This window comes from Pseudophryne corroboree, chromosome 6 (assembly GCF_028390025.1).
Source record: "Pseudophryne corroboree isolate aPseCor3 chromosome 6, aPseCor3.hap2, whole genome shotgun sequence".
Lineage (NCBI taxonomy): Eukaryota > Metazoa > Chordata > Amphibia > Anura > Myobatrachidae > Pseudophryne > Pseudophryne corroboree.
This window is the reverse complement of record NC_086449.1, coordinates 561,108,128-561,123,520: the sequence shown is the minus strand read 5'-3', so window position 1 is coordinate 561,123,520 and position 15,393 is coordinate 561,108,128. Positions and strand designations below refer to the sequence as shown.

Genomic DNA, 15,393 nt, shown 5'->3' with positions numbered 1-15,393 from the left:
TGGATCGGTCTGCGGCTGTTTACCCCCTCAGCTACCGTGACGCTGGAGGAACGGGGAAGCGGAGGGCGCCCAGTGGCGGCAGCGTGGCTGTCCACGGCTGGGGGCCGTGCACTATACATCAACATGAAGTCCCCACATGGCGCAGCGGCAGCATGAGCTGACCGAACGACCGCCCAGCTCCCCCAGCAATACAAAGTACAAGGGAGCGGCGGCAGTGTGAGCTGCCTGCCAATTACCTGAGGATAATGGAGGCTATGATGGGGCTTCTCTCTTCAAGCTCTGTCCAGCTCCTTTTGCAGCCTTATGCTGAAATAAGTCAACGCTGTTTTTGGTCTATGGCGGGTCTCCTCTCCTGAGCGCCGACAAGCCGTTGCTGCAGTCACCTTTAAGTGTATGTATATATACACATAATTTGGTATATCGCCGTGGCCAAAAGTGGAGAATTACACAAGTATTGGTTTTCACAAAGTTTGCTACTTGAGTGTTTTTAGACCTTTTTGTCAGATGTTATTATGGTATACTGAAGTAAACTTACAAGCATTTCCGTAAGTGTCAAAGCCTTTATTGTCTATTTATTGACAATAACATTAAGTTTATGCAAAGAGTCAATATTTGCAGTGTTGACCCTTCTTTATCAAGCCCTCTGCAATTCGCCCTGGCATGCTGTCACTCAATTTCTGGGCCACATACTGACTGATGGCCGCCCATTTTTGCCTTATCAATGCTTGGAGTTTGTCAGAATTTGTGGGGTTGTGTTTTTCCACCCACCTCTTAAGGATTGACCACAAGTTCTTAATGGGATTAAGGTCTGGGGCGTTTTCTGGCCACGGACCCAAAATTTCGATGTTTTGTTCCCCCGAGCCACTTAGTTATCACTTTTGCCTTATGGCAAGATGCTCCATCATGCTGGAAAAAGAATCGGTCACCAAACTATTCTTGGATAGTTGGGAAAAGTTGCTCTTGGAGGATGTTTTGGTACCATTCTTTATTCATGGCTGTGTACTTAGCCAAGGGAGTGAGCTCACTCGCAATACTGCCTGAGAAGCAACCCCACACATGAATGGTGTCAGGATGCTTTACTGTTGGCATGACACAGGACTAATGGTAGCACTCATAAATGCCCTAATATTCAAAACTGCATAATGTACAAATGAAATACTGAACTCCCCCCCCCCCCCCTCATTATTAAAATCACTGACACTGGGGGTAATTCCAAGTTGATCGCAGCAGGATATTTTTTAGCAGTTGGGCAAAACCATGTGCAGTGCAGGGGAGGCAGATATAACATGTGCAGAGAGAGATAGATTTGGGTGTGGTGCGTTAAATCTGCAATCTAAATTGCAGTGTAAAAATAAAAGCAGCCAGTATTTACCCTGCACAGAAACAAAATAACTCACCCAAATCTAACTCTCTCTGCAAATGTTATATCTGCCTCCCCTGCAGCGCACATGGTTTTGCCCAACTGCTAAAAAATTTCCTGCTGCGATCAACTTGGAATTACCCCCACTGACTAGTTTTCAACAGACTTGCCTTCGGGTGGATTGATTCCCAAATTGTGGTTTGAATGGGGCTACCAAAACTCTGAAGTGACTAGCTAGCACTAGAGAGTCCTGTGCACAGAAACTGCAATAAAAGAAAGCTAGTTATTAACATTTATACATGCCTTTTGTTCAGCTAGATCTGGAAGTGATACTGGATTTGAAATCTAGCATGAAATTCATAAAACAGCCTAAATGCACCAGAAATCTTGAAACATAGAATAATTCAGAAGGTTTGTAATTGTGCTTTTGTCAGAATACCACCGAAAGCATCCCCAACTTATGGCAGTTTTCTGTTTATGCAGTTTCCCTGATATGTATTCTATGGTAAGTTTAAATGTTTGACATCATATAAGTTTATGTATGCCCATGTTCTATATAAATCAAGCTTTTGTCTCCACAGACACCCAATGGATTACTGTTAACCCCAAGTCCCCTACTGTCCAGCATCCACTTCTGGAGCAGCCTCAGCCCTGTAGCTCCACTGAGTCCTGCCAGGCTGCAAGGACCAAACACATTATTCCAGGTTGGTTATATTTTATATATATATATATATATATATATATATATATATAAAAAAAAGAAAAAAATGCTTAAAAATTGCAGCAATTACCTATGAGTTTGCAATTAAAATGATTATTTAAATAGTCTGTCCACGTTTGATGAAGCTTGCTCTTTAGGAACAACGCCTACATGTAGGAAGGCTGTCCTAATTTCCTGGAACAATTCAGCCGGGAGCCACCTTTTTATGCACATCGGTTGTAGCTTCTTCAAAAATATGTAAGACGTTTGTATTCCGCTAATGGTGGAGTTTTTGGGAATAAAGAAGTGAAGGTGGCTACAAGCAGAGGGAAATAAGGTGATCCCTAAATAGCAGAGGTTATGCAAAGTAATACAGTGACCAGTAAACATGGAAGTAAATCCTCTAGCACAGAAATAAGGAGATTTATGGTAGACTTACCATTGTTAAATCTCTTTCTGTAAGGTTCCACAGGGAATAACATCAGGGTGTAGAGTTGGATCTTGAGCTGAGGCACTAACAGGCTAAAGCAGAGGTTCTCAAACTCGGTCCTCGGGGGCCCACACAGTGCATGTTTTGCAGGTCTCCTCACAGAATCACAAGTGAAATAATTAGCTCCACCTGTGGACCTTTTAAAATGTGTCAGTGAGTAATTAATACACCTGTGCACCTGCTGGGTTACCTGCAAAACATGCACTGTGTGGGCCCCCGTGGACCGAGTTTGGGAACCTCTGGGCTAAAGCTTTGACTGTTCCCAGGATGCACTGCACCACCTCCTCTATAGCCCCGCCTCCAGGCACTGGAGCTCAGTTTTGTTAACCAGTCCAATGCAGGAGCAGGTAAGAGAGACAGTAGATGTTAGTCACATAGAACCACATTCTCACGACAGAAGGGACTAGCGGCTAATGCCATACAAACCCAAAGAAGCTAAGTGTGTCAAGGTGAGCGCCCTGTGGAATCCAGTGTACCTCGCAGAAAGAGATTTAACAATGGTAAGTCTACCATAAATCTCCTTTTCTGCAGTGGGGTACACTGGTATTCCACAGGGAATAACATCGGGGATGTCCTAAAGCAGTTCCTCATGGGAGGGGACGCACTGTAGCGGGCACAAGAACCCATCCTGGGAGGCGGAAGTATCAAAGGCATGGAACCTGATGAACGTGTTCACAGAGGACCACGTAGCCGCCTTGCCCAATTGTTCAGCGGACGCGCCACGGTGGGCCGCCCAAGAAGGTCCAACCTACCGAGTAGAATGGGCCTTGATAGCAGCAGGAGCTGGGAGCCCAGCCTGCGCATAAGCTTGTGCAATCACCATTCTAATCCATCTAGCCAAGGTCTGCTTATTCGCAGGCCAGCCACGTTTGTGAAAACCAAAAAGTACAACAAGGAAATCTGACTTCCTGATGGAGGCAGTCCTCTCCACATAAACATGTAGAGCCCATTCCACATCCAAAGATTTTTCTTTGGACGATAGACCAGAAGAGTTGAAGACCGGAACCACAATCTCCTGGTTAAGGTGAAATTTTTTTACCACCTTAGGCAAATAACCAGGGCGAGTTCGAAGAACCGCCCGGTCACGGTGAAAAATCAGAAAGGGTGGGTGACAGGACAAAGTGCCTAAGTCCAACAACCTACTAGCAGAGGCAATAGCCAACAGAAATACGACCTTAAGCGTAAGGTATTTAAGGTCCACAGACTCAAGAGGTTCAAATAGAGACTCTTGCATGGCATTTAAGACGACAGACAGATCCCATGATGCCACAGGAGGGACATAGGGAGGCTGAATTCGTAGAACACCATGAGTGAAAATGTGAACGTCAGGAAGAGACGCAATTTTTCTCTGAAACCACACCGACAAGGCAGAAATGTGAACCTTGAGTGAGGCCAGTCGCAGGCCCAAGTCTAGGCCTTGTTGTAGGAAAGCCAAAAGTCTGGAAGTTTGAACGTACATGCATCATAATTCTTAGCAGCATACCATGTGAAGTAAGAATTCCAGACCCTGTAATAAATCCGAGCCGAAGCTGGTTTACGGACTTTAAACATAGTTTGAATAACCGCCTCAGAAAATCCTTTTGCTCTCAGGAGTGATGCTTCAAGAGCCACGCCGTGAAAGCTAGTCTGGCCAGGTCCGGGTGGACACAAGGGCCCTGAACGAGGAGGTCTGGGTGTTGAGGAAGTAGAAGAGGACGCTCCATCAATAGACTCTTCAGGTCGGAGTACCAATGCCGTCTGGGCCACGCTGGAGCGACTAGAAGTAGTATTCCTCCTTCTTGCTTGAACTTCCGTATTACTCTGGGCAGGAGTGACACTGGAGGGAACACATATGGCAGCCGAAAGTTCCATGGAATTGCCAGTGCATGCACGAACGCTGCTTGAGGATCCCTTGTCCGTTCTCCAAAGACCGGAACCTTGTGATTGTGTCAAGGTGCTATCAGGTCTACATCTGGTAGGCCCCACTTGTCCACTAGGAGTTGAAAGACTTCAGGATGAAGACTCCACTCTCCGGCTTGCATGTCCTGACGACTGAGGAAGTCCGCTTCCCAGTTGAGGACTTCCGGAATGAACACTGCCGATATGGCTGGGAGATGGCGTTCGGCCCATTGGAAAATTTTTGACACTTCCAGCATTGCCATGCGGCTTCGGGTGCCGCCTTGATGATTTATGTATGCCACCATGGTGGCGTTATCTGATTGGTACAGAACAGGCCTGTTCAAGTACAGAGACAGGGTCAGTGTCAACGCATTGAACACTGCCCGCAATCACAGAATATTGGGAGGAGAGATTCCTCCTTGGTCCACCGACCCTGGAGAGAGTGTTGCTCCAACACCGCGCCCCAACCTTGCAGACTGGCATCCGTTGTCAGGAGGACCCAGTTGGAGATCCAGAAGGGACGGCTCCTGCTCAACTGTCGGTCCTGTAGCCACCAGCTCAGTGACAGACAAACCTCCGGAGTCAGAGATCATTTGAGACCTGATCCGATGAGGCAGGCCATCCCATTTGGAAAGGATTAACCTCTGCAGAGGGCGGGAATGAAATTAAGCATACTCTACCATGTCGAAAGCCGACACCATGAGGCCTAGTACTTGCATCGCCGAGTGTATCGACACTCTCTGGCGAGAGAGAGGAAGCATCTGATCTCGTCCTTAAGTTTCAGGACCTTCTCCGGAGACAGAAATAGTCTTTGGCTGTGTGTGTCCAGCAGCGCCCCCAGGTGCACCATGCTCCGAGCAGGGACCAGTGAGGACTTCTTCCAATTGATGAGCCACCCGTGGGCTTGAAGGAATTTGACTGACATCTCCAGTTGACTGAGGAGGACATCTTGGGAGTTCGCCAGAATCAGCAAGTCGTCCAGATATGGCAGGATTCTGATTCCCTGTTGACGGAGAAAAGCCTTCATCACAGCCAGTACCTTGGTGAAAATCTGAGGTGCCGTGGCCAGTCCAAATGGCAGAGCCTGGAATTGAAAATTGAAGGTTACCAATAGCAAACCACAGATATTGTGGATGCGAAATGGCAATAGGTATGTGCAGGTAAGCATCCTGTTTGTCCAGGGAGACCATATAGTCCTTGGGTTCCATGGCCAGCACAATAGAGCGCAGAGTTTCCATACATAATTTGGACACTCTTCCAAACTTGTTCAATGATTTGAGGTTGAGGATGGGCGTGAAAGACCCATTCGGTTTCGGAACTAGAAACAGGGTCGAATAGTATTCCCTGCCTCTCTGGGACAGGGGTACCAGCACTACCACTCCTGTTTCCAGGAGGGATTGTACAACCAGGTGTAGAGCTTGCGCTTTCAACGGATCCGAGGGGATAACCGTTGAACAGCACTGGCGAGGGGGACGTCTCTTGAAAGAGATTGCGTACCCGTGAGAGACAACTTCCCGTACCCAGGCATCTGAAGTGGTCTTTAACCAGGCCTGGGCGAACTGCAGAAGTCGGACTCCCACCCTGGGGTCCCCCAGGTGGAGGCCCGCCCCATCATGCAGCAGGCTTGTCTTGTTTGGAAGCAGGCTGATGGGCGGCCCAGGATTGTTTAGATTTGGGCTTAGTGGTTTTGGAAGTATGAGCCTGTCTCGGGTACACCTGACCTTTTGCTTTACTTGGAGGTCGAAAGGAACAAAAAGTGGTACTCTTAGCCTTCTGAGCAGAAGGATTAGTACTTGGGAGAAACGCAGTCTTGGCCGTTGCTAAGTCAGTCACAATCTTATTCAGATCTTCCCCAAACAGGATGTCTCCCTTGAAAGGGAGTACCTCCAAGGTCTTTTTAGAGTCCAGGTCCACTTTCCAGGACCTCAAGCACAGAATGCGGCGAGCCAGGGTAGACGTAGTAGAAGCCTTGGCCGCCATGACCCCTGCATCATAGGCTGCCTCCTGAATATAGTGAGGCTGTGGTAATATACAACAGATATTGTCTGGCAGTTTCAGAAAAATCCTGAGGTAGCTCCTTCTCAATTGCCTGAACCCATGCTTCAATTTATTTTTGCCGCCCAAGAGGCAGCCATAGTGGGTCTATGTACAGCACCGGTAAGAGTGTAAATAGACTTCTGGCATCCCTCCACACGCTTATCTGTCAGTTCCTTCAGAGAGGCGACAGTGGTGATAGGCAGAGTAGAGGACACCACAAGACGGGCGACATGAGAGTCCATCGGCGGTGGAGTTTCCCACTTGTTGCTCAACTCCGCAGAGATAGGATAACAAGATAGCATCTTTTTAGACAGGGAAAACGTCTTTCCTGGAGATGACCAGGATTCCTGACGTATGTCAATTAAGAGGTCAGAATGTGGTAAAACTACTTTAGCAACCTACTGATGTTTAAACTTATCAGGTTTCTTAGATGTAACAGGAGGCTCAATGTCATCATCAATTTGGAGAATCAGCTTGATAGCCTCCACAAGGTCAGGAACATCAACCTGGGTTGCAGATTGCTCATCAAAACCAACTGTATCCGTGTCTGACGGATCAGTATATTCCCCATCTTCATCGGAAGACTTATCCGAAACATTAGTGGATTGTGAGGAAGAAATGGCCTGCTTAGATGGCCCCTTGGCCCCAGAGGGACGTGAGGTGGACTTTTGTCTAACCAAAGTCTGATTTAATTGCTGTAACTGGGTAGACAAAGTATCTGCCCATGGCAGATTAACTACTGGTACAGTATGTGGCTGCAATGGCAAAGGAGGCCCCACAGGGGGAGTGAGATGCGTTACAAGTGTAGTCAGCATATTTGAAAAAGCTGCCCAAGGTGGGTCCTGATTGACCACAGGTGCCACAGACGGACTGGGAGATGTACGACCCTCAGCGCCTGAACCAGCAGCTAACACTTCCCCCACTGGTGAATCCGTGATGACAGCATTGCATGCTGCAGGAGCATCCGCGGATGTCCCACCCTGTGTAGCAGACATCATGTGGGATGCAGCCTTAGGATGTAATAGTACAATGTAGCCAAACACAAAAACCAGCAAATAATCCCGTGTTTTGGGACAGTAAATACAGAGCACAAACAGAGAATATAAGTGGTGTGAGGTGAATGAAAAACACAGTGAGAAATACAAACAGTATACCCTGTGTAGCACTATATATTATATGAGACACTGACGCACCTAGTTTCCCAGGGTACAGAATATAATGATAGCAAACGTGTGATATACAAGAGTGGAATCCACACAGCAGCTATAGGCACACTCAGTCACAATGCACAAATTATCACAAATAACAATAAAACTGCACTGGACTAGTAATTACATATAGATATGTATGTATACAGATATAACAATGCACAGTAAACACTGGATGTATATCACTGAATACTTGTACTAAATATTCAGATAGCAGTACACTTGTTCTTAACGAACAGTCTAAAATGACATGTAGAATACTTAAGTGTCCTGTAAATGCACAGCGCTGATGATACAGGCGGCTTTACAGAGGAGACAGTGCCCAGCAGTCCCGGAAATCAGCCCAGCTATGTAATGGCGCCAAAATCTCTTCAGGGAGTGAGGGAGACAGAGAGATGCATCTCCAGGGTGGAAACACCAGCAGTAGATGGCGCCCGGAGCTGGGGGAGGGGCTACAGGTCAGCGCCTTATCACCTCTGCTGGACTTCACCACCGGTACTGTGGAACCTTTTGCAAATGGATTTTAATAAATCCGACCTGTGCTCCTTGCCATGGTGGATATAGTGAGGTCCCTGTGTGATATAGGGTCCACGCCAGCGGCGCAGTCGGTCTCCTGGGACCGCGACCAGATCGCAATTTACCTTACCTCCCCCCTTCAAGTGCAGCCACGCGATCCTGGAGAATAACAGCGGTGGTGTGCCTGAAGAAATCCGGTGTCTCTCCGCTGCAAGTACCCTGGAACCAGGTCGCGGGAGTATGCAGCGCCGCTGAGGGAGGCGATGGAGCCGCAGCACAGCATGTCATAAAGACATAGAAAGTGCTGCGGCCCTTGAAGTCTTCTAAAAAAAGCTCTTTTCAGGGCTGCCTAGCGCAGCCCCACCTGCACTGCAGGCACCAACTTACAAACTGAGCTCCAGTGCCTGGAGGTGGGGCTATAGAGGAGGCAGTGCAGTGCATCCTGGGAACAGTCAAATCTTTAGCCTGTTGGTGCCTCAGATCAAGATCCAACTCTACACCCCGATATTATTCCCTGTGGAATACCAGTGTACCCCGCTGCAGAAATAAGGATAGATGCAAGACCATTAGTCAGCATCTACATACTGTATTACTACAATGGAGAACAAGAGGTGTGATACTGTGCAGTACGTAAAGAAAATGCAACAAAGCATCACTACTACGGAGACCAATCCCTGGCCTTTTTTTTCCATTCCTGGGTATCGGGATTGAAAAAAAGATCAATCCCAGGATTAGGTTGAAGACCGGCCCAGCCCAGCCCAGCCCTCACAAATACCATCGTGGGTGGGAGCTGGGCTCGAGGGCTGTGAGCAGCGAGGTGCAGTCGGGCCGGCGCTGGTGGCTGGCGTCAGACTGCGCAGCATGACTTCTGTCATCATGTCACTCTCCGCAGTACACACTGCTGGGGGCAGGGGGAGCCGGGCAGCGTCTGAGACTCTGAGGATGCTCAACGCTGCCCAGCATTAAAAAAACAATGGGACTGAATCCCGAATGTTTTTTGGACTAAATCCCAGGATCTCATCGATCCTGATATTGGCCTCCCTAATCACTACACATGGGAAGTAGTCATATTGTCACCAGTCGCTATGAAAACAGGAGAATGCAGATGGCATAATACACACTGTTGTAATATTAGATAAAGCATTTTACAAATCTACACATAGGGGCAGATGTATTAAGCCTGTAGAAGGAATAAAGCAGTGATAAGCGCAAGGTGATAACGCACCAGCCAGTCAGCTCCTGTCATTTTTCAAATCCGTAATGATTGGCTGGTGCGTTTTCACTTCTTTATCCCTTCTCCAGGTCAATACATCTGTCCCACAATGCTTTATGATCATATTTAAAGTTATACTGCTAACAGCTAAAATGCTTTAAGTAACATTACAACTGAGTAGGTATTATGTAATCAGCATGTTCACTATGGAATAAAGTTATGTATCCCTTACACATGGCTGATTCAACACGTTCTAAACATCATAACAACTGTCAAGAGTTGTCTGTTCCGGACCATAAGTATGAGTTCAGTGACATCATACAAGAGGGTATACAAGCTTAAGTTTATAGTTACATTTTACAAAACTGGAAAGATACAATGCAATAGCCAGGTGTCACAGTAAATAGTCAAATGTTTCCTCTGAATTACAATTACAACTTGTTGCCTTTTTATTTCCCTCAAGTTTCCAAACCTGCTGAACAGTCACCTGTCCATGCAGCTTCCAGGACTGGACAGAGCATCATCTCCAGTGCTACTATCATCAAATTCACAAAAGTCCTGATGGAGTCTCAGCACAAAATGGATTGTTGGTTAACTGTTGGAATAAATCCTAAATTGTCCTACAGGCTGGCCCGAAGTTACCCGTGTCTGAAGCTCCAACCCGCAGAATATTCATCCAGCAATGTTTACCTTTACTTGCATTCAAGATTTCAATATGATCTGCACCACGGTCGTATTATGTGTATGTCTGTGTACTGGACAAAGGGCCTTATTCAGAGTTGTTAGCAAACCAAAAAAGTTAGCAAATGTGCAAAACCATGCTGTGCTACATGTGGGACAGAATGTAACATGTGCAGAGAGATTTAGATTTGGGTGGGGTGTGTTCAAACTGAAATCTAAATTGCAGTGAGGAAATTAAGCAGCCAGTATTTACCCTGCACAGAAACAATATAACAAACCCAAATCTAACTCTCTGCACATTATATCTGCCCCACCAGCAGAGTACATGGTTTTGCTCAATTGTATGCTTTTTTTTTTTTGGTTGCTAACAAACCTGAATAACCCCCAATAGGTATGTTTGTCATCAGATTAGAGCAGTGTTTTACAACCACTGTGCCGTGGCACACTAGTAATGCCCTGAGCAGTCTCCAGGTGTGTCGCCATAGAAGCAGAGCCAGGCCGGTCAATGTTTTGCCGCTACAGAGGCCCTGGAACGATCAATACTGGTGGGTTTAGTGGTTGCAGAGCCAGTTCTAAATTTGGGCCCGGGCAGTGTCGGGCTCTTCAGGGTTTCACAGATGTGGCTCATGCGTTACCTATGGAGAAGCTGCAACATGAAATCCTAGGACATGCAACTGCACCATGCATCATCATATTTGAGTGTGCCTTGGCAATATTTAAATCTTGTTCAGTGTGCCGCGAGTTGTAAAAGGCTGAAAATCTCTGGGTTAGAGGGTTAAAGTGTATTGTAAATTGGGTTATCGTATTGAGTATAGCGGTCAACAGGTCCTGCATTTACTTATCGTATGTAGACTAGTTAGTTTGCTGAACAATTACTGCCCATCTGTCTTGTTGGACTAGTGTGCCATACTGGTACATCTCGGCTTCTACATTAATACTATATCATTCTTTAGCAGGTGTTAATGTGGTTTATATGTATACTGTACAGTATGTTAAACAGAACATGCTTGGAAAATTCCTGCTACTGACGAGGTGACTTATTTAAGTTTATTTGTTATTAAGACCTCAACCTGGCACAAACACGTTTTTATAAAAACTTGGGCATCTACTAAGTTGTAGGTTGTGGTTTTATTTGTGTCACCATAATCTGCTAAAATGTTTCCTAGCAGTACACCAGACTTACCATGTTGTATTTCCAAAGTGTTGAGCACTGTTTAATACTATTTCCCAACTTAGACTTTAGTATTTCATTGGAAAAGGATGTAAAGCCCCTTTGCCCAAATTCTATGTTATGCACTTGAGCTTATGTAAACTATAACCGGCTGTGCCTTCTTTTGCATAATGTTTTGTACATTTTTTTTTTAAATATTTTTTGCATTATGGGGAACCTTTAGGAAGAAATACCTTGGATAGAACTTCTATGCCCGTTTCCCAAAATATGTACTCCAGCAATTTCTATATTTAGTGCTTTTTAAGGAATATTGAATTATGGTCCTATACATGGTTTTCATTTCTAGGGAATAAAATAAGAAATAAATGCAATGAGAAACTATCATATTGACTGTTTCCAAAAATATTTTTGGGATTTTTGGCACATTAAACAACTACTGCCATGGAACATTTAATTTGAAACAAAGGGCAAAATTAAAAATAAGAACATTATATCTGTCAAATTCAGTAATTATATAGAAATGTAAAAAATTACCATGTGAAATTGTATCAAGAATCTGGATTTCTCTAGAACACAATAAAATAAACTTTTTTCTATGTGTAATGTCAAGTAACAAACCTTTGTGTCCTTGGAATATTATTGAAAACAAAAGTATGCAAAATAAAGAGTGACTTAGACACTGGTTCATACATTATAACAACTACGTATTCTGTATTCAATACATCTATATTAAATCTACATAAAAAATAATGTATTGAACTTATTTTTTTGTAGACTAATGACGTTCTCTATAATTCCTCCCTTAATGGTATTAAAGCACAATGGCAGATTTGATTAGCCGCACAGTCCTGATGTGTGATGATATCAGATTGTACACATATCGGTTATTAAAGGTGAAAACCTCCATAAGCTGCAAGTAGAAAAGCAACATAGTATTGGAAATGTAAGTTTTCAACGCAAACCTCCCAGCATTAGATTTGTCCTAATAAGTCTTTCCTCTCTCAGAAGGCAGTATTAAGAGAGTAACATAATGGCATTTACATGCAGATAGATGTGCCTCAATGCATACTGTACTACTGTGCAGAGAATATACATGCTAGTGAAGGTGGCGCAACATGACAATTCTATTGATATTTAATTATGCAATTATGTGTTTGATGCCATAAAAGACCAACACATTTCAGGTGAGAGCAATTATTCTATTTCTCAGCAAAGCAGGCATTAGGCTCATCCCAGAAAACGCAGATTTCTGCCTTTGAATGTGGATGAGGCTACATACAGTACATGTCCTGGGTTATAATTGGTTTAGCAGCTCTTTTTTTTTTTTTTTTTTTAAGATGGACTGGTTAACCATACTGTGTGAACATGTAAAAATAAGAATTTACTTACCGGTAATTCTATTTCTCGTAATCCGTAGTGGATGCTGGGAACTCCGTAAGGACCATGGGGAATAGACGGGCTCCGCAGGAGACTGGGCACTCTAAGAAAGAATTAGGACTACTGGTGTGCACTGGCTCCTCCCTCTATGCCCCTCCTCCAGACCTCAGTTAGGGAAACTGTGCCCGGAAGAGCTGACACAATAAGGAAAGGATTTGGAATCCCGGGTAAGACTCATACCAGCCACACCAATCACACCGTACAACTCGTGATACTATATCCAGTTAACAGTATGAACAACAACTGAGCCTCACGAACAGATGGCTCATAACAATAACCCTTTAGTTAGGCAATAACTATATACAAGTATTGCAGACAATCCGCACTTGGGATGGGCGCCCAGCATCCACTACGGACTACGAGAAATAGAATTACCGGTGAGTAAATTCTTATTTTCTCTGATGTCCTAGTGGATGCTGGGAACTCCGTAAGGACCATGCGGATTATACCAAAGCTCCCAAACGGGCGGGAGAGTGCGGATGACTCTGCAGCACCGAATGAGCAAACTCAAGGTCCTCCTCAGCCAGGGTATCAAACTTGTAGAATTTTGCAAACGTGTTTGATCCCGACCAGGTAGCAGCTCGGCAAAGTTGTAAAGCCAAGACCCCTCGGGCAGCCGCCCAAGAAGAGCCCACCTTCCTCGTGGAATGGGCTTTGACTGATTTAGGATGCGGCAGTCCAGCCGCAGAATGTGCAAGTTGAATCGTGGAGCAGATCCAGCGAGCAATAGTCTGCTTAGAAGCAGGAGCACCCAACTTGTTGGGTGCATGCCGGATAAACAGCGAGTCAGTCTTTCTGACTCTAGCCGTCCTGGAAACATAGATTTTCAGGGCCCGGACTACGTCCAGCAACTTGGAAGCCTCCAAGTCCCAAGTAGCCGCAGGCACCACAATAGGTTGGTTCAAATGAAACGCTGATACCACCTTAGGGAGGAATTGGGGACGCGTCCTCAATTCTGCTCTGTCCATATGGAAGATCAGATAGGGGCTTTTACAGGACAAAGCCGCCAATTCTGACACCCGCCTAGCCGAAGCCAAGGCCAAAAGCATGACCACTTTCCACGTGAGATATTTTAATTCCACGGTCTGAAGAGGCTCAAACCAATGTGATTTTAGGAAATCCAACACAACGTTGAGATCCCAAGGTGCCACTGGGGGCACAAAAGGGGGCTGAATATGCAGCACTCCCTTAACAAACGTCTGAACTTCAGGCAGTGAAGCCAGTTCTTTTTGAAAGAAAATAGACAGGGCTGAAATCTGGACTTTAATGGATCCCAATTTTAGGCCCATAGTCACTCCTGACTGTAGGAAGTGCAGAAATCGACCCAGCTGAAATTCTTCTGTGGGGGCCTTCATAGCCTCACACCAAGCAACATATTTTCGCCATATGTGGTGATAATGCTTTGCTGTCACCTCTTTCCTAGCCTTTATCAGCGTAGGAATGACTTCAACCAGAATGCCCTTTTCCATCAGGATCCGGCGTTCAACCGCCATGCCGTCAAACGCAGCCGCGGTAAGTCTTGGAACAGACAGGGCCCCTGCTGTAGCAGTTCCAGTCTGAGAGGCAGAGGCCAAGGGTCCTCTGAGATCATTTCTTGTAGTTCCGGGTACCAAGAGTATAGTTCTTACTCCTCTCTTTCTTATTATCCTCAGCACCTTTGGTATGAGAGGCAGAGGAGGGAACACATAAACCGACTGGTACACCCACGGTGTCACTAGAGCGTCCACAGCTATCGCCTGAGGGTCCCTTGACCTGGCGCAATTTCTTTTTAGCTTTTTGTTTAGGCGGGACGCCATCATGTCCACCTGTGGCCTTTCCCAACGGTTTACAATCAGTTGGAAGACTTCTGGATGAAGTCCCCACTCTCCCGGGTGGAGGTCGTGCCTGCTGAGGAAGTCTGCTTCCCAGTTGTCCACTCCCGGAATGAACACTGCTGACAGTGCTATCACGTGATTTTCCGCCCATCGGAGAATCCTTGTGGCTTCTGCCATTGCCATCCTGCTTCTTGTGCCGCCCTGTCGGTTTACATGGGCGACCGCCGTGATGTTGTCTGACTGAATCAGCACCGGCTGGTTTTGAAGCAGGAGTCTTGCCTGACTTAGGGCATTGTAAATGGCCCTTAGTTCCAGAATATTTATGTGTAGGGAAGCCTCCTGACTCGACCATTGTCCTTGGAAGTTTCTTCCTTGCGTGACTGCCCCCCAACTTCGGAGGCTTGCATCCGTGGTCTCCAGGACCCAGTCCTGTATGCCGAATCTGCGGCCCTCTAGAAGATGAGCACTCTGCAGCCACCACAGCAGAGACACCCTGGCCCTCGGGGACAGGGTGATCAGCCGATGCATCTGAAGATGCGATCCGGACCACTTGTCTAACAGATCCCACTGAAAGATCCTTGCATGGAACCTGCCGAATGGAATTGCCTCGTAAGAAGCTACCATCTTTCCCAGGACTCGCGTGCAGTGATGCACCGACACCTGTTTTGGTTTCAGGAGGTCTCTGACCAGAGATGACAACTCCTTGGCCTTCTCCTCCGGGAGAAACACCTTCTTCTGTTCTGTGTCCAGAATCATACCCAGGAACAGCAGACGCGTCGTAGGAACCAGCTGCGACTTTGGAATATTCAGAATCCAGCCGTGCTGTTGTAGCACTTCCTGAGATAGTGCTACCCCGACCAACAACTGCTCCCTGGACCTCGCCTTTAT

General features: G+C 46.1%; 1 protein-coding gene across 2 annotated transcripts in view; it reads left to right on the top strand.

The window, feature by feature from the left end:
- Positions 1 to 11,871, top strand: part of ELK3 (ETS transcription factor ELK3) — a 119,413-nt gene extending 107,542 nt beyond the window's left edge. For both annotated transcript variants that reach the window (XM_063927756.1, XM_063927755.1), the window contains 2 exons: positions 1,942 to 2,064; positions 9,866 to 11,871. In XM_063927756.1, coding sequence (XP_063783826.1) covers positions 1,942 to 2,064; positions 9,866 to 9,964 — 222 coding nt within the window. In that variant the 3' untranslated portion in view covers positions 9,965 to 11,871. The remainder of the gene's footprint in view (positions 1 to 1,941; positions 2,065 to 9,865) is intronic.
- Positions 11,872 to 15,393: the final 3,522 nt, after the last annotated feature.